This window comes from Cetorhinus maximus, chromosome 32 (genome assembly GCF_964194155.1).
Source record: "Cetorhinus maximus chromosome 32, sCetMax3.hap1.1, whole genome shotgun sequence".
NCBI classification, from domain to species: Eukaryota; Metazoa; Chordata; class Chondrichthyes; order Lamniformes; family Cetorhinidae; genus Cetorhinus; species Cetorhinus maximus.
In genome coordinates this window covers 16,756,552-16,774,764 of record NC_135910.1, presented here as the reverse complement: position 1 = coordinate 16,774,764, position 18,213 = coordinate 16,756,552, and the positions used below count along the sequence as shown (strand labels likewise).

The following is an 18,213-nucleotide window of genomic DNA, read 5'->3' as shown; positions in this document are numbered from 1 at the left end:
CATCAATCATTTCCAGCCAGCTACAGGGAAATAGCCATATAATAAATAAATGGCCATTATTTGTGTATCTTACTATGCTTTAAATGGCAGCCATGTTGGCCTGCATAACAATAGTTACTGTACTTCAAAGGAATACATTGTATGTGAATTGTTTTGAGAAATTTATGAGTGAGTTGATGGATGCAAAACCTACAAATGCAAGCCTTTCTTTCAAAAGACTATTTGTTTGACTCATCTTTGGTTATCTGCTCTGATTCCTGCCAAAATCAGATGTTCCTCTTGCCCTCCCACCCACTCATTTGACAGGTGTCTTGGGGTGTGTCACTATTTTATTGGCAGTATATGAACATCCTATTTCATAAGAAGGAAGAGCTGGCAATCACTGGACTCACTTACCCAGCTTGGCACTGCGGTTCGACTTGGCATCTCTACTGAATAGAAACAATAGGGCTGGATACGTAAGTTCTGAAGAAAGAAAAATATTGAAACAGGAGAAGGCCACTATATCTCTTGTTGTTAACTCTTCCCCTTGACCCATTTTATATATAGTAGAACTCAGATCAAGTTTTTAAATTAATTCTTGGGATATGGGCATCGCTGGCTAAGTCAGCATTTATTGCCCATCCCTAATTGTCCTTGAGAAGGTGAACTGGCATCAAAACATTCAATGCCATCCAATGTTTTACCAAGCTGCACAGACTAAGAAAGATCCCAGGTTCAATCCCCAGTCTTTGCTTAGTGAACTGATCCCAGTTGGGCTGAAGCAATTGTCTTTAGTAGCCCTGACCACAGTAGGGGGGAAAAGAGCCGAGGTGGGAGTAGGCTTTCTATTCCTCATTGCTATCCAGTGATCGATGATTGGAAAGTACTCCAATGGGTGAATAGTGAATGCTCAGTGCTGAGCTTTATACACAATGAATGGCTAATGGAGGCCTGGGTGTATCCTTAGAGCTGTACTCCAGCATGAGTCCACATCTTCAAAACAGGAGAAAATTGGAGGGGGAGAAAAGATAATCTCCTTCTACATTTCAATCTTCTTTCGCCTTTGTATTCATTTTCCTTTCAATATTCACCTCTCATATAACTGCATCATGTTTTTTTTTGGATGAAGTTAGTATGGTAATTTTCTGACTTACACTCCAACAAAGAGCCTCACTCACTGGGAGCGTTTATTGGAAATTCAGGTGCACATGATTTTCAGACCTGACCCAGGTAGGGCCATCTTAAAAGTAGATGTTGTGCTTGATGATGATGGGTTAGGAAGAACTTGGGCCACACATATAAACTTAATATCAGAGGGTGCAGAACTGATACCTAGAATAGAATGGACTAGTTGTTCAACAAAATTCCAAAACTTTTTCTTCAGGCAATCACAGGTCCATTATAGTAGAATAAAACCCTGTTTATTCTACTTAATGTTCCGACTGAAGGTTAGAAAAAAAACAGGCCAAGTTCCTGTTTCTGCTCACTGGCCATGACTTCTGCTGGAAAGTGTTTATGTGGAGTTAGAAGGACAGCACGGGGCTTTACTGTGATGCTCCATGATCATATAGCTGCCAGTACTTTTGCATGAAGAATGTTAGCCGAGATCCCATGTAAAACTGTTATCCAGAACAAAGAGCCCTGAAGGGGGAGTACCTGAAAAATCTGATGCAGTGACATTTTTGTTCAACTAGCATCCTTAAAACAAAGTTTCCAGAGTAGGTACCAATACCACCCTTGCACCAGCACCTCTTGTGCCTGTCAGGTGGGCATCTACTTAGCTTCAGCCTGAATGGATGTGCCAAAGGGTCACTTACCCAAACTTGGGTACAGTAGTGTAGCAATTAGGTAACTAGACTAGTAACACAGAGGTCTGCTCTACTAATCCAGGTAAAATGCAAGTTCAAATCCTGCCATGGCAGTATAAGAATTGAATTCAGTTCAAAATGGAAATAAATAGCTGGAATCAGTAAAAGTGATCATGAAACTATTAGATAATTGTCAAAACTCAACTGGTTCACAAATGTCCTTTAGGGATGGGAACCTGTTGTTCTTACCTGCTTTTGGCCTATGTGTCACTAGCTCCACACCAATGTTGGTTGACTATTAACTACATTCATTAATTCATTAAAACTTTTCTTTTAGGGGAGATTAGAACTTGGGGACATGGTTTAAAACTAACAAGTCTCCCTTTTAAGTGTAGATGACGAGACATTGACCCAGATTTTTGCTGCCAGGTCAAGAGCGCAGAGACGGGAAAGTTTCCAACTCTGTGAACCTGACCTTTAAGATCGGCTGCCGCAGTTGGGACTTTTGTTCTGGGGGGGTGGGGGGGTGGGGGGGGCAGTGGCGAGCTGGATTTGAGGTTGGGCCCACCAACCCCGTCGCAAGGGCAGAGGCTGTCGGGTGCAGAGGCAGGATGGGCAGAAGCTTGCCTCTGTGCTTTGACGCTTTGTTTAAATTATTTTTTTAAAAAAAAATAAAAAACACCTCTCACATTCCCCATGCACTATTCATGCCAACTAATGCCCCCTCCATGCTCCCCACCCAACCCCATGGCCCTTTATAACCCCTATGCCATCTTAGTGTCAACTCATGCCAACCCATGCCCCATTACCCTTTGCCCTTACCCCCTTCATGCCAATTCACCTAGTATCCTTTGACAGTTCCAGTGAGTTTATGCATTTTTTACACAAAATCATGTTTACTTTTAACAATCCTAAAGGGCGCCTTACCTCTCCCAAAGGTGTCCCGGGACCATACCTAAAGGAGTACTTTACCTCTCCAAAGGGGTTATCCAAATGAATCCACAAAGTTCAGACGTCCTCTTACCTGGTCTAATCCACACACTCCGGGTTTCACACTCCTGGCCTACCAAAATCGCACTTCAGTGGAGGCAGCTGGTGATTTAAATGGCCAGTTGCCTCCATAAACCACACATGTGCAAACCCAGCCTGACTCCAATCCTGCCCCCTGTGAAAACAGGAAATGTTGTGTCTGGGGTGGGACTTAGAATTCCACTCCATTGTAGCAAAAATCGGAGCCAATTTCTCTCTCAGAGGGTCGTTAGTTTGTGGAATTCTCTTCCCAAGAGAGCAGTAGAGTCTGGGTCACTGAACTTAATTCAAGGTTGAGTCAGATAGATTTTTGATAGACAAGAGAGTCAAGTTATGAGGGCAGACAAGAAAGTGGAGTTGAGACCACAATCAGATCAGCCATGATCTTATCGAATAATGGAGCAGGCTCGAAGGGCTGAATGGCCTACTCCTAAGTCCCATGTTCCTATGCATTCAGAAGTGGCCTAGCAGGCACTCAGTTGTATTAAACTGCATTTGAGCAACAAGGGATGAGCTGCTTTGTCAGTGACACTCGTACCTTAAGAATGATCAGTCACGTTCCGTTTGAATGCCCATATTTATTGTGGATGAGTAGAGAAATCACAAAACCTCACCTGGATTTTTGGAGATTAGAAGTGCATCTTTATGCCTGTCTTCAACAGGCCTCTGCTTGTGACGATCCAAAGCTTCACCTGCAAGGGAAATAGCCAATCAAAAGGATTATGGAAGGCTTTTGGAACTGGCTTGTTGCTGCCTCCTGCTTGCAGTTGGATGTGTGCGCCAACTCAGTCACATGGACACCAAAACTACTTGTGTCTCATGGCCCTAACTAACCTTTCAGCCAATTCATGGGCTGAGACTCATGGCTGAAACCCAATTTATGCATATAAAGCAAGATTCTTCCACAGTTATGGTGGCAGGGTGGGAGAAGATCAGAGGTTCTGAGCTTGGTTATTATGAAGGGTGAGGATTGGTTGACTGACGTGGCACCCTGGAGTTCACTTTTTCACTCCTTCAGTCCCTCCATCATCGCTTTGAATACCCTAGCTAAATCAGACAGCCATAAGAAAGTCAGCAACCAGAGGCTGACTGCACTCCACAGAGGGTAGGGAGGATTAAAGGCAGGTACACCTGCCAACTGATGGAGACCAGGGACCAAATAATCGATCTGTCTAGTGATGGAGCGTGGCACGGGGGGATCCCAAAAGGGGCAAGAGGAGAAAAAAAACTTGATTGTAACAGCCGCACTCTGAAAACCAACAGTACGTTTTTGGGCTGTCAGGAAGTAATGTCGACAATCTTTAAAAGGATATCTTGTCTGTAGCAATAACTTCATTTATCTGCCTTTGCCAGACTCATTGAGTAAATATGTGGGGGGAAAGCCCCAGGCTCAATCCCTTGCCTCTCCTTGCAGATCAATGCTGGCTGGTACTAGGACCACCACAACAGGCCTCAGTGACTCTATGTTAAGAAGGGGTTAAAACAATAACTGGGCAATTCCTGATCCCAATCACTAGACAGTGATCCCTTGCAGTGAAATACTTATATGTGCTGATTGGGTGAGCAGAATTGAGTTCTGTTGTGATACAATAGAGGGAAAAGAAATGCTTACATTTATATAATGCCATACACGATACAGGATGTCGAAGCACCTTAAATCCAATTAAATACTTTTTTGAATTGTCACCAATGTAATATAGGAAATACGGCAGGCAATTTGTGCACAAGGACCCACAAATAGTAATTAATTAATGACCAAATAATCTGTTGGTTAAGGGATAAATATTGGGCAGGAAACTAATGGAGCACTAATCAGGAATTCAAATAGATAGCAGGTAGTGCTTTCAGATAAAACATTAAATGATTAAACCAAGGCTCCATCTGCCTGATCAGGTGAATGTAAAAGATCTCGTGGTATATTTACAAGGAAGCAAAGGGGATTCACCTGATCTCCTAGTTAACATTCATTCAAACATCATCAAAAACAGATCATCTAGTCATTACCTCATTTGATATTTGTGCGATACTGCTGCGCACAAATTGGTGCTACATTTGCCTACCAAACCACAGTGACTGCACTTTAAAAAATAATCCATTGGCTTTTGTGATATCATGAGGGTAAGATTGTGTGGTGAGTTACAGATCACTCAGGGAGTCCATGTTGATGTGGCAACATGCACTTTTACATGTACGTTGTAGGTATGGATAGTGATGGTAGAGGCTCCAACTTTCTTTCCATCACATGGTTGACCTGGAATCTCTCCTGTTCTTACCACCTGCTATTGGTGGAAGGATATGCAGGTTGATAATCAACATGTTTGGCTGCATTATGAAGGCACCTTCCTTGGCCATCAGGTCCTGGGATGAGACTCAAATCCAGAGCTTCTGCCTCAGGCAGGGATGCTAACTACTGTGCCACAAGACCCAAGATACATGGTAAATAAAATAGTTATTTCTTTACAATGATGAGAGATTCCTTATTCCGTCCATTTTGAATAAAAGTTTCTGGTGTATGACGTAGATGTCTATAGACATAAGGATAGATGTTACATATTTGTGCTCCTGCAGTGGGAGCCCATATTGGAAGTTAATGGTTTAAAAATGGCATCCAGCTTATTGACCTATTGAATCCCCATTATGCCCTCCTGTTTTATAAGGTTCAACAAGGATTTAAGCGATCTAGCCTTCAATGCGTTCAATAACCTTCATTGTAACTTAAAGTTGCACTTGGCCTCTATGTCCACATCTAGAAAAATGTAGTAATTTCCCTTCTTTCCCAAAAATTTGTAATTTCCTCCCCCTTCATTAGGTGCAAATATGGCTTTTTTCAAAGTGCTAAATTCTGTGGGACTTTGCAGTGTGCAAATTGGCCACCCTATTACCTATATTACAACAGTGACATCACTTCAAAAGTATTTTATTGGCTGTAAAGCAGTTTGGAACATCCTGAGGTCATAAGAATGTGATATAAATGCAACTCTTTCTTTTGTCATTCATAAAGGGGAAAACGTACACAGCAAGCTAAAATCATTTGTTCACAAATACACAATTAAATAGCACAAATTGCACTAAAATGCAACATGTATTTACTTTTGAGAGATCACCTAGCCGAAATCTTTCTTTCTTTCTTTAAATTTGTAATATGCCATAATTGCAATTAAGGCAGTCTCCTGACTAAAGAGATGCAGCTGAAATGATGGGACAGAGCAATAAGTGCTACGTACCTTTACCTGTGTTGCGAATCAGGGTTCTTGCGGTAGGCCGAAGCTTTATTCCTTGTTCTGGGATTAGAGAAGAAAAAAATCGAAAAGACACTATTATTGAGGTTAGTATTATCTATTCTACCCACGCTCTTGGATGGATGGCCAGAGGAAAGAATAGCCTTGAAAAGACAGATTGGAAGAATGGAAAAGGGGCTTGCTTAGTTCTGGTCCTGATGCTGCCACTCAGGCATTATCATCTTTTCCCTCCTTCTCTCCTGAAGCACCACTAACTAAAATCCTCTGCACACACATTATACTAGGTACCTTAGGGCCAGAATTTTGCATACTAGTAGCGGGCATGCACCCGACCCGAAAGAGTGTTAAATCTCGCGAGAAGATGTCAGGCACGCGCCCTGACATTATAGCGCACTCATGTGATATTTTGGTTGTCAGGTGCGTGTGGGGCTTGGAAACACACTTGCCAACAATTATTCAGCCACTTAATCAGCCAATTATAAGTGCAATTGAAGGCAATTTTGCACTCGTCACAGGGATGCTAACTACTGTGCCACAAGATGTCTATAGAGGAGAGGAAGGATTAAAAGTCCTCTCCTTTTAAATAAGATGACGATTGTATGTACTTTTGACAATGACAAAAAAAAGATGTCTATAGACATAAGGGTAGATGTTACATATTTGTGCTCCTGCAGTAGGAGCCCATATTGCCAGTTGCTCTGGAGGTCACAGAAGGCCTCAATTTTTTTGCATCTGGATCTTTCCAGGGGTCAGAGGGGATCTGTGTGGAGTGTCCCAATCAGCTGTGCACAGTTGTGTCAGGCTCATCACTGATGCTCTGCTCAGACAGGTCCTCACATTCATCCATTGCCGGATGGACCAAGCCAGCCAGGCTGAGCAAGCCAGAGGCTTCGCAGCTATTGCTGGGTTCCCCCACATACAGAGTGCCATAGACTGCACTCATGTGGCCATCAAGGCGCCAGCAGGTCAGCGAGGTGCCTTCCTAAATAGAAATAGTTACCATTTCATGGACATACAGAAAGTATGTGACCACAAGACCTAGATTCTGCAAGTCTGTGCAAGGTACCCTGGCAGCTCCCATGATGCATACATCCAGCGACACTCCCAGGTTCCAAGGCTGTTCGTGGCTCTAGCTCAGCTTGATGGTTGGCTGCTGGGTGATAAAGGATATCGCTTGAAAAGGTGGCTCATGACGCCACTCAGGCACCCAAGGACAGAGGCGGAAGAGAAGTACAATAGGAGTCATGTCTCCACAAGGGCGGTGGCTGAGAGGACCATTGGTCTGCTGAAGATGAGGTTCCACTACCTGGACCGATCAGGGGGTGCACTGCAATATCCTCCGGAGTACGTGTCGCTTATTGTTGTTGTCTGCTGCACTCTGTACAATCTGGCATTGACAAGGGGGTCCCACTGGAGGATGAGGATAGTGACACAGCTCCACAGGTCTCAAAGGGACACTCTACTGATGGATCTGATGAGGAACCCGGGCAGGCACAGGGAGAAGATGTGGAGGCAGGCTTAAGGAGCTTTCAGGGAGACAGGAATACCAGAGAAGCCTTGATCCAATGCATCTTCAGGTAGACAGCCAAGGCATGGCTTCAATCTCATTGCAAGGGCGCTGCCTCCTTCACACAAATTTCTGAGGAGGCAATCCCATGACCCCAATGTCATCTCACAACTTCTGTAATAAAGTTTGCTGTCCCTGCCATCTATCATAAGGCACTGATGAGGCCTGCACCTATGGAAAACACGAAGGACGCGCAGGGCACTGAAACAAAATCTGGATTTATATGTTTTCCAGAGTTGTGAAAAAGGAACATAACATAATTTTGTTGCTACTGTCACGCAAAAACAATACATAACACTGATGAAATGAAAGAATGTCACCTGTGGTAACCCCATCCTGTGCTCATGGTGCCTTAAACTTAAGCTTGCGAATGCTACATCTCGGTGCTCCCCCCTCACTGGCAGCAGCACTGGAGGCAGATTGCTGACTATGCTGAAGTGTCAACCCTGATGACCTTGGCGGTCGTCCTCTGGCTGCGGAGCTGAGCAGGCTTCGCCTGGGAGAGTGCGACCAGCGACATGGCTGGTCACTCATCATTCATTGCGGCCTTAAAAGATGCCACGGTCACTAGTAAAGGGGTGGAGGAGCTGCTGTCCTTGTCCGGACCATCGTGAGAGGAGCCCACAGAGACGACAGGCAGCTTGTCTGCCAGCCTGAGGCACGTCTGGACCTCCCTGCTCACCATTGTTGGACGGACACCTAGCAGAGAGACTAGGTGCTTCATCCATCTCTCACATTGGTAGTGACCTCTTGAAGTCACTGACGGTGTGTGAGCTTGCAAGTCCAAGGTCCGAGGTCGCCGCTCTCTCTATGAAGGAGGCTGTGCACTTGGTGCTTAGGGTCAACACAGTGTTCAAGCTCCTCAAGGACTCCTCTACGAAAGAGACCATGATACGCAGACCCTCAGGGATCTCTGCAAGGTCTTCCAGCACATCCCGCTGGAAATCCAGCATGATGGACGACTCCAGAGGCTCATCATCTGCCTCAGACTCAGCATCGTCCTGATCTCTAGCAGTCCTCTGATAACTGGTGCCCTGGGAACTCTCTGCCTCCGCCAGTTCCTCATGCAAGTGTGCTGTGACCTACCCACAGTGCACAACCATCTGAGCCGATGAACTACAGCCACTGAATGCTTGTATCTGAGCTGGTGCCTGGTAACGAGAGAGGGTGTGATGCAGGTGGATCTATGTGTGGCCCCCTCCTGTAGTGTTAAGTGAGGGTCCTTGGAGTCCCGGGTGCCTCTGGAGGATGGCACATCTGAGGGAGGAAGACAAAATGTGAGTGGTTTCAATCATCACATATTGAATGTGTATGCTAGGCTAGGTGAGTCTATGGACAGCAGCACCATGGTGCCAACATCATTGCTGGATCACTGGGGACTCTTGATTAGAAGTAATGTTTTGAGATGACAGGACCCTACATTGTTTGGAGTCTCCACCTGTCCCGCATTTGTCCACTGGACTCTTACCTTCCCCCTAGATACCTGCCTCTCCGTGACCTGATGACCTTGGTGCACGCTCGCACTCGAGCCCCGGGGTACCCATCTCACATTTTCTCAGGATGAGCAGGCTGGCCACCCCACCACCCGTTCTGGTGCGCTCAGCAACATTATGGCTCCTCTTCTCCTGTACGGTCAAAGGTCCATTCATTAGTCCACCCTCTACCTGCAACACCATACCAGGCTGGGCTTCCCCCACCCCCCCCAACTCTGGGAAGCAGGGTGAAGTGCCCGTATTAGTTGCACACCTGACCCTTATATGCACCCAGGGCTACCGTTCTGATCTCCAAGCCTTAGCAGGCACAGGTGCCTTCTGTTATTCTGAATTTTACACCCCTGAGCACCACAAATGGCCACCCTTTGAGACTTCTCCACACAGTACCATGCCAAATTGGTACTCACCCTTCTCGAGTGCAGAAGATTGTTAAACCTCGGCACTAAATCCAGGTGAGAAGCACCATGTTGTGCCCACTGACCTGGGGTGCCACTTCTGCCCAGGCCTTCCTTGTTTAGTGGGATGGCGTCCTCTTGCCATGCCATGGCATCAGGATTCCTGTCTGGCGCTCACTGCCTCCATGAGAGTGCGCAGGCACTCGTCTGAGAAGCAGGGGGATAGCGTTCCCACCTGCATTGCCCTCCCACCTGGCATGTCGAGCAGCTGCTTATGCCATACCTTCAGCTTATATTTGGACAGCTCCCTGTGCCTCCTCTGGAACTCCTGGCAGCTTTCAGGGTGCAGCTTCAGCCGTTGGAACCAGTGCCCACCACACTCCCAACCCTGCCAGCAGCCCTTCTCCAATGTGGGGGTGCATTTCATGCTGGCTAACCCTTACTTGCCCAGTCAGCAAGTGCCATTCCCCCACCTTCTCCCCATAGCCCTGCACATTCTTCCTTTCCAGATAATTATTCAACTCCCTCTTGAATGCCTTGATTGAGTATGCCTCCACCATAGCCACAGGCAGCACATTCAGATCTTAATCATTTGCTGCAGGAAAGTCACGTTGTTTTGCTGTTCACGAGCAGACGATGCAATTGCGGCCGCTTGCAGGTCTGCCGATCACACACGCATAACGTGCGCAAAATTCAGGCCCAGAAACATAGTTCAATAAATCAACTATACCACACTATTGGCTCCCCATAACACTTTCAAACTAAATCACTCAACAGCTGCTTACAGCCTTTATAATAACCAATTGCATTTATATTGTGCCTTTAACGTGGTAAAAATAAGCCTACTGACACTTCTTGGCAATGTTATCAGACAAAACCTGACACTAATCCACACAAGGAGCTATTAGGATAGGTGACAAAAGCTTGGAAGAAGTAAGTTTTACAGAACATCTTATAAGGAGGAAAGTCGGAGAGGTTTAGTGAGGGAATTCCAGAGCTTTGGGTGGCAGTAGCTGAAGCCATGGCTGCCAGTGGTGAAGCGATAAAAAAAAAATCAGGAAAATGCAATTGTTCCGATTTGGGGGAATGCAGAGGGGTCATACACTTAATCACCCAAGCACTCCAAAAAAAAGTTAGAGGGTATGTTGGCATTGGCAGCTGAAGGTAGTATAGGAGTGGACTTTGTTTATGGGAGAAAGACAGGTGGAAGGGTTTAAGGAGTAAATTCCAAACTTTAGGATTGTGGGGGTGAAGGATTTGCCAGTGATGGTTTAATGAAAATTCGTAAATGTAAAAATTACTTTTTAGTTGATTTCTAATGGGAACTCAGATCACATGACTCTGTTTAAGCTTAGAGAGTTTCAGTTTTCACCATGAACACACCCTTCAGTCCCACCATGAATGTATCTGGCCTGTAGCTAAATAAAGAATTTCTTTTTAAACATGCTGTTAATTATTTTCCATCCAAATAATTGAGCTCATCATGATGAGGAACATTGCAGCTGGAATAGAATACTTTTCCATTTCAGATGTACCAGTCACAGTATCGAGTACTCCGGTATGTAAGAATTAAGTTCCCAATATGTGGCTCTAATAATGTGCCCTAGTCACAACACCGGAGCCCCCTCACTCCACTGACCTACATTTCAAAAACCAGCATTAATGTGACCCCTTTAATTATTGCCACAAAATCGTTACAGCACAGGAGGCGGCCATTCGGCCTGTCGTGTCTGTGCTGGCTCTCCGAACGAGCAATTCACCTAGTGCCATTCCCCCGCCTTCTCCCCATAGCCCTGCACATTCTTCCTTTTCAGATAATTATCCAATTCCCTCTTGAATGCCTTGATTGAGTATGCCTCCACCATAGCCACAGGCAGCGCATTCCAGATCTTAATCACTTGCTGCATGAAAAAGTTTCTCCTCATGACTTCATTGCTTCTTTTGCACATTATCTTAAATCTGTGCCCTCTTATTATCAATCCTTCCATCAGTGGAAACAGTTTTTCCCTATCTAATCTGCCCAGACCCCTCACGATTTTGAATATTTCAAATCTCCTCTCAACCTCCTGTTCTCCAAGGAAAACAGTCCCTATTTCTCCAATCTATCTACATAACTGAAGTTCCTCATCCCTAGAAGCATTCTTGTGAATCTATTCTGCACTCTCTCTAACGCCTTCACATCTTTTCTCAAGTGTAGCACCCAAAACTGGACGCAATACTCCAGTTAAGGTTGAACAAGTTTTTTATTCAAGCTTTATATTCTATGCCCCTTTTAATAAAGTCTAGAATACTATATGCTTTATTAACCGCTCTCTCAGCCTGTCCTGCCACCTTCAATGATTTATGCATATATACAGTTAGGTCCCTCTGCTCCTGCACCCTCTTTATTTCATGTTTCCTACCCTCTATTTTATATTGTATCCCTGTGTTCTTCCAACCAAAATGAAGCACCTCACAATTCTCTGCGTTGAATTTCATCTGCCACGTCCACCCATTGCACCAACTTGTCCCTATCCTTTTGAAGTTCTACACTATTCTCCTCATAGTTTACAATGCTTCCAAGTTTCATATCATCCACAAATTTTGAAATTACGCTTTGGACACCAAGGTCTAGGTCATTAACATACATCAGGAAGAGCAAGGGTCCCAACACCAACCCCTGGGGAACTCCGCTACAAACCTCCATTCTAAAAAACATCCATTAACCACTATTCTGTTTCCTGCCACTCAGCCAATTTTATATCCATGTCACTACTGTCTCTTTTGTTCCATGAGCTATAACTTTGCTTACAAGTCTGTTGCACGGCACTGTATCAAATGCTTTTGGAAGTCTATGTACACCACATCAACAACATTACCCTCATCAACCCTCTGTTTCTTCATCAAAAAAACTCCAGAGAGGAAGTTAAACACGATTTGCCCTAAACAAATTCATGCTGGCTTTCCTTAATGAATCCACATTCACCCAAATGACTATTCATTTTGTCCCGAATTATTGTTTCTGGAAGCTTCCCCACCACCAAAGTTAAACTGACTGGCCTGTAAATTGCTGGGCTTATCTTTATACCCTTTTTTGAATAAGGGTGAAACATTTGCAATTTGCCAGTCTTCTGACACCACCCCTGGAAAATTGTGGCAAGTGCTTCTTCAGTTTGCACTCTCATCTTCTCAGTATCCTTGGATGCATCTCATCTGGTCCTGGTCCCTTATCAACTTTATGTACAGACAGCCTATCCAATACCTCATATTTATTCATTTAAAACTCATCAAATGTCTGAATTAACCCCTCTTTCACCATGATCTACGCAGCATATTCTTCCTTGGTAAAGACAGATACAAAATATTCATTCAATACCATAGCCATGCCCCTTGCCTCCATGCACAAATTCCCTTTTTGGTTCCTAATTGACCCCACTCCTCCTTTTACCACCCTTTTACTATTTATATGTCTATAGAAGACTTTGGGATTCCTTTTTATGTTAGCAGCCAGTCTCTTTTCATACTCTCTCTTTGCTTCTCTTATTTGCTTTTTTGCTTCCCCTCTGAATCTCCCATATCATGGACAGCTTTGCGCTGTGGGTCAGGCACCCTAGGAACCAGATTGAGATTGCTCAATTTATTTCCTACCCAAACAGTTCACAGAGAGAAGAGAGTTTCATCCCATCATTTTGGGCTCGATTGGAATGCAGGTACCAGAGGTGCAAAGACAGTAAGCTATATCATACTGTAGTCCATAACCATGTCGGTCTGTTCAGACAAGGGTGCAGTACAGAGCTGCACCAGAATCAAACGAAATGGCTGAAAACCTTTAACTTACCTATCCTGCTAGAGTCACGACCCCGCTGGGATGTTTTGTCCTTTGTAGAATCTGGAAATAAAAAAATTGAGGATAAATTATTTATATATTATCTATCTTTCACTGCTCACTGTATTGAGTGGTCTGTAATAGTCTCTACGAGGAAAGCTATTAAAGTGACATTCCTCCGTTGACATCTACATGACCCAGAAGAATCGCTTGGTGGGAATCTTCGGTTTGGGGGAGGGGGTTGTCACTCAAATTAGAGATATTTTATTAATGTTTTAAACAAAAATCATGAAACCTTACACCTTGAAATGTAACAGTCACTTGCTGGGGAGGGAGAGGAGTCACCGGTTTACTTGATGTCAACACAGGCCAGTTTGACTTTGCATCAGGTTTTGGGCTGGGACCCTTGAAATGGTGGATTGATGCTGAATATCAAACTGGAGCATCACCTAGCTGGGGAGTGCAATGCATAAGCAGGTATACAGTGATTCTCCAGAGTATGAATTCTCAACCTCTGGCATACAGTGTGTGTGCTGACAGATCCTGAGCAAATAGCCATTAAATGGCTCTTTACTGATATGCTGCTTACCTCAGACCCAGATATCAGCTTTAGAGTCATTTTCTCCTTTGCTGTAAAGTTACTCAAGGCAGGGAGGTGGGCATATTTTCCACAGTAAACACAGACATCGGACTCTCCCTGGTTTTCCCAAGGCTCAGTGGGTAGCACTCTCTCTTTGAAGTCAGAAGGCTGTGTGTTCAAGCTTCAGTCCAGAGACTTGAGCACAAACTCTAGGTTGACATTTCAGTGCAGTACTGAGGGAATGTTGCATTGTCAGAGGGGGTGTGAGACTTTAAACTAAGACCTCACCTCTCAGATGGATGTAAAAGATACCATGGTATTACTTCAAAGAGCAGGAGAGTTTTCCTCAGTGTCCTGACCATATTTATCATTCAACCAACATCACTAAAAATCTAGATTTTTATTATTACATATTATCACATTGCTGTTTTTTACACTTTGCTGTGTGCCAATTGGCTGCCCAGTTTCCTAAATTACAACAGTGACTAAACTTCAAAAGTACTTCAGCTTTGGGATGTTCAGAGGTCATGAAAGGTACTAAATATATGCAAGTCTTTCTTTTTTCCTTCCAACGAATTTCCAAAATCCTTTCGGCATTTTTAATGAAAATATAACATGACATTCTGTAACGTTGCTCAGGGTGTGTGCAGCATGGTTGTAGTGTCGAGCTTCTAAGTGATCTGCCCCTTTAAGGCCACTGCTCAGATACTCTTTGTGGGGAAGTGGTCTTAATAGGTTATAAATGGAGTCTAATTATTGTTGTTGGCCATTTCTCTGGATAAACAGTGGCTTGGTTCCTCTCCTCTTAACTTTCTGCCCAGGCAAACTCAAGGCAAGAAACAATCTACTGGAAATGAGTGGCTTTCTTCTTATTTTAAGATTGAATGAAACAACAATAGCCAATACAAAGTGTGGCAGCTGGAATGTGATGTTGGTTTAGGGTAAATTGCAAATTAAGCATATCAGTACCCAAATCCCTGAAACCATTGCCATATCAGTAAATCGCAAAATACATCTCAACATTTTACAAAGCTCAATGAGTGCCTCATGTACCAGTTTCTAAAGCTAAGTGTATTTGTTTCGCTTCCTATGTTTTTGTAATTATATTTTCCAATCAGCAAAATATGGAAAATTTCTTTTGGCTTCTTTTGAGCTCTTGGTGCCTGTAAAGGATTAATTGACAATTATCAAGCTACAAAATTAAACACCTTTGTGTGCCTAGTACCTGAACAGGTCGGAGTCCGGTTGTGGACTGAAGATCCACTGATTGGTTTGCCCTCAGGTGTGACACACCAGCAATAGCCCGTCAACTTATGGCATTGAACCTGTTAAAGCAGAGGGAAAGAAGAGGGAAGTTATTGTAAAATCTAACCTGTGTGTGCATGTGCAGGTGTAGGTATGTAGCTATATGCGATGTTTTTTTTATACTGCACACACATGCCAATCTTCACCGCCTACCTGTCAAGGTCCTTGTCCTAATTTTCAATCTAAAATCCTGGCTCCTAGTAAACTTCTCCAGCCAGATGACTCAGACTACACCTTCCACACTGGATTACTGATGTTTCCGCATTCCTCACTCCATTGCTAAGGGCTGGGCTTTCGGTTACTAGCTCCTCTCTAGCATTTCTGAAAAATTTCTTCCATAAATACTTGACCTTATCACTTCCTTCTCTTTACATGAAGGGGCTCTTAGCTTGGTTCAGTGGTAACACTCAAGGGAATGTGGATCAAAAGCAAGTAAACAGGTACAAAACAACTATGATCTGATTCAGTGGTGGAACAGGCTTGAGCAGCTGAATTGTCTTCTGCTGTTCCTATATTTCTATGTTCCTCCTGCCAGTTAAGAGGGTTTGATGGTAAATTAATCAAGATTGTGATGACATGAACAACCACAACTTCCTGGAATGTACAAGATTCCCTAATGGCACATTTCTTATCATGGCAACAAGTTTTTTGCCTCTCTGTTGCAAGGGAGCAATGAATGGTCCGCAACATTCACTGACACAGCAAGTTTCATATGCTTGATGAGTTTTTTCTCACAGGTCTTTTCATGTGTACATTGGTATGTTTTCACTTAATGAAGAATCTTGACTGTCCCCACAGCTCACTGGTAAAAATGCTACCAGATGTGATAGTAAATGAATAAGATCAGGAAAATCCCAGGCTTTCTTTTTGTATTGGTTTCACTTTTAAGGTACATCCTTACTTGCAGCCTGAAGTTCTTGAATTTACTCTTGAACAATCTAAGACATGAATTGTGGTAGTTGTAACATGATTGAGAGAAATGGTGGCTTTGGATCCATGGTTCTCAAAACTCTCCACCACTAGGGTTTTAATTCATGTCATATCTGGGTATGTTGCAAACTAATTAATTGATAGAGATTCATTGCTATGATTAATCAGCAACTCCATTATCATTGTATCATGCAATCCCCCAAACGGACCTTGGCCGTTTTTTGCCTAATAATTGCTATGTTCCAATGAACATAAGAGCATTGAAGTGACATGAATCCTTCACTCAAGAACCTGTCTCCAAGTGGCTGAAACTAGCTGCTGTTGTGTTAAGGGCCTGAATTTTTAGTTCGGCAGCCGGGCATGATCAGTGGGCCTGGGATCAGCCGGAAACGGACCGCCAACGCCATTGGCCCCCGACCGCGATTTCACACTGACTGCCAATTAACAGCCAGCCAGCATGAAGCGCACTTGAAAAGTTCAGCCCTGCCGAGGTGGGGGCGGGAGGATGGTGGGTGATGATGTCAACGTGGGCACAGGCGAACGCTGAGAGAAAGCTCCCCGAAAGCAGAGAGCTGCCTTAGGGAGCTGCAGACCTGAAAATGTTCCAATGAAGCAGAAAAAAAAATGTCCGATCATCACAATCAGGCACCTGAAAATACATATGATAAAAATGCTGCCCACAGATTTTTAGTTTTACTTTATTTCATAATGGAAACCTCATCCCATCCTTGGATGAGGTTCCATGAAAAATGTAAAGGCCGCCTGGCCGATTTGCCCATCTGCCAACTGTAAGGTTGGATGGGCGATGAGAAATAGACAATTGCACTGTTAATGGGCTTAATTGCCCTTTTAATTGTTGACGGGTGCGCTTCCGACTTTTGCGCACGCCCCCCGAGCAAAATATTGAGTGAGCAAAGACGTCAGGACACTCGCCCGATGTCATCATGTGCGATTTCATATCCAATCGGGTCGGGTGCATGCCTGCCCAATCAACGTAAAATTCAGCCCCATGGTGTGTGAAGCTAACAATCATCAGTGTGCAAGGTCCTGAGAATTCTTTCAAACGTGGTGGCACCCTACTGATCCTACTGGTACCTTTGCTGCTTAATAGTAATCTGCTGTTTACAGGGCTGCATCAGGTAGTAGAGTCTACAACTGTAGCAAAATCCAATTTGAAAAATATTCAGCAAGAAGCAAATGACAGATTCAACTATTTTTACTCATGAGGTTCCCTTCAAGGCATTCCCAGCCCCGTGAGATTAGAATCACAACATGGCTCATGCGTTAAACCAAGACCCACTCTGCCCTCTCAGGTAGACGTAGAAGATCCCATGATATTATTAAAGAGAAGAGCAGGAGAATTTTAGTGTGCTGGACAACATTTATCCCTCAACCAACATCGCAAAAACTGTTTATTGCTATTTGCGGGATCTTGCTTTGTGCACATTAGCTGTCTGTAAAACACTTTGGGATGTACTGAGGTGATGAAACCTACTATATAAAATGCAAGCTCTCTCTCTCTCTGCAGCTGCCAGAATTTCAGCTGGTTCAGGGCTTCAGGCATTGGTCCCCAACGTGTGACCTTGTACAGAGAGCGATAACCCAATGGTACAAGATTGCTGCATTGGTACAAGTAGTCTGCTACCTGCAACTACAATCGCTAGGAAAGTCTCAAGTCTCAGCTCCAATGAAACTCTGAAATGGACCACTTCATCACATCTACACACATACCAGAAATATAACTTTCTTCTCAAGCTACAAATGCAATTGTCCTCCCCCTGGCTTCCTCATTGTATTGAAGTGAAAGGAGATCATTTCATCTCTTAAGTTAACTCATTCTTTACCAGGATCCCAAAATGTTGTAGAACTTCTTCAGTCTTCTCCCCACCTACAAGATGTTATAAGTCAAGCTTGGTGTCACATATTCATTATTTCTTGATTTACCTTGCCCAGTTCCTCATTGTTTTCAAACTTCAGGTTGTCCTGCACTCCTGGCTTTGGTATTTCACCCTGACTTCTCAGTTAAAGAAATGAGACAGCACCAACAGTGAGTAAATTGCCAATTGATGCTATGCATTTC

General features: G+C 44.0%; 1 protein-coding gene across 1 annotated transcript in view; it reads right to left on the bottom strand.

Annotated features, from left to right (window-relative positions):
* Window positions 1-18,213, bottom strand: part of LOC144671356 (SPARC-related modular calcium-binding protein 1-like) — an 80,420-nt gene that overhangs the window by 9,094 nt on the left and 53,113 nt on the right. The window contains exons 4-8 of the mRNA XM_078533213.1: window positions 15,124-15,223; window positions 13,331-13,381; window positions 6,044-6,100; window positions 3,434-3,511; window positions 397-465 (exon numbers count right to left, since the gene is read on the bottom strand). Coding sequence (XP_078389339.1) covers window positions 397-465; window positions 3,434-3,511; window positions 6,044-6,100; window positions 13,331-13,381; window positions 15,124-15,223 — 355 coding nt within the window. The remainder of the gene's footprint in view (window positions 1-396; window positions 466-3,433; window positions 3,512-6,043; window positions 6,101-13,330; window positions 13,382-15,123; window positions 15,224-18,213) is intronic.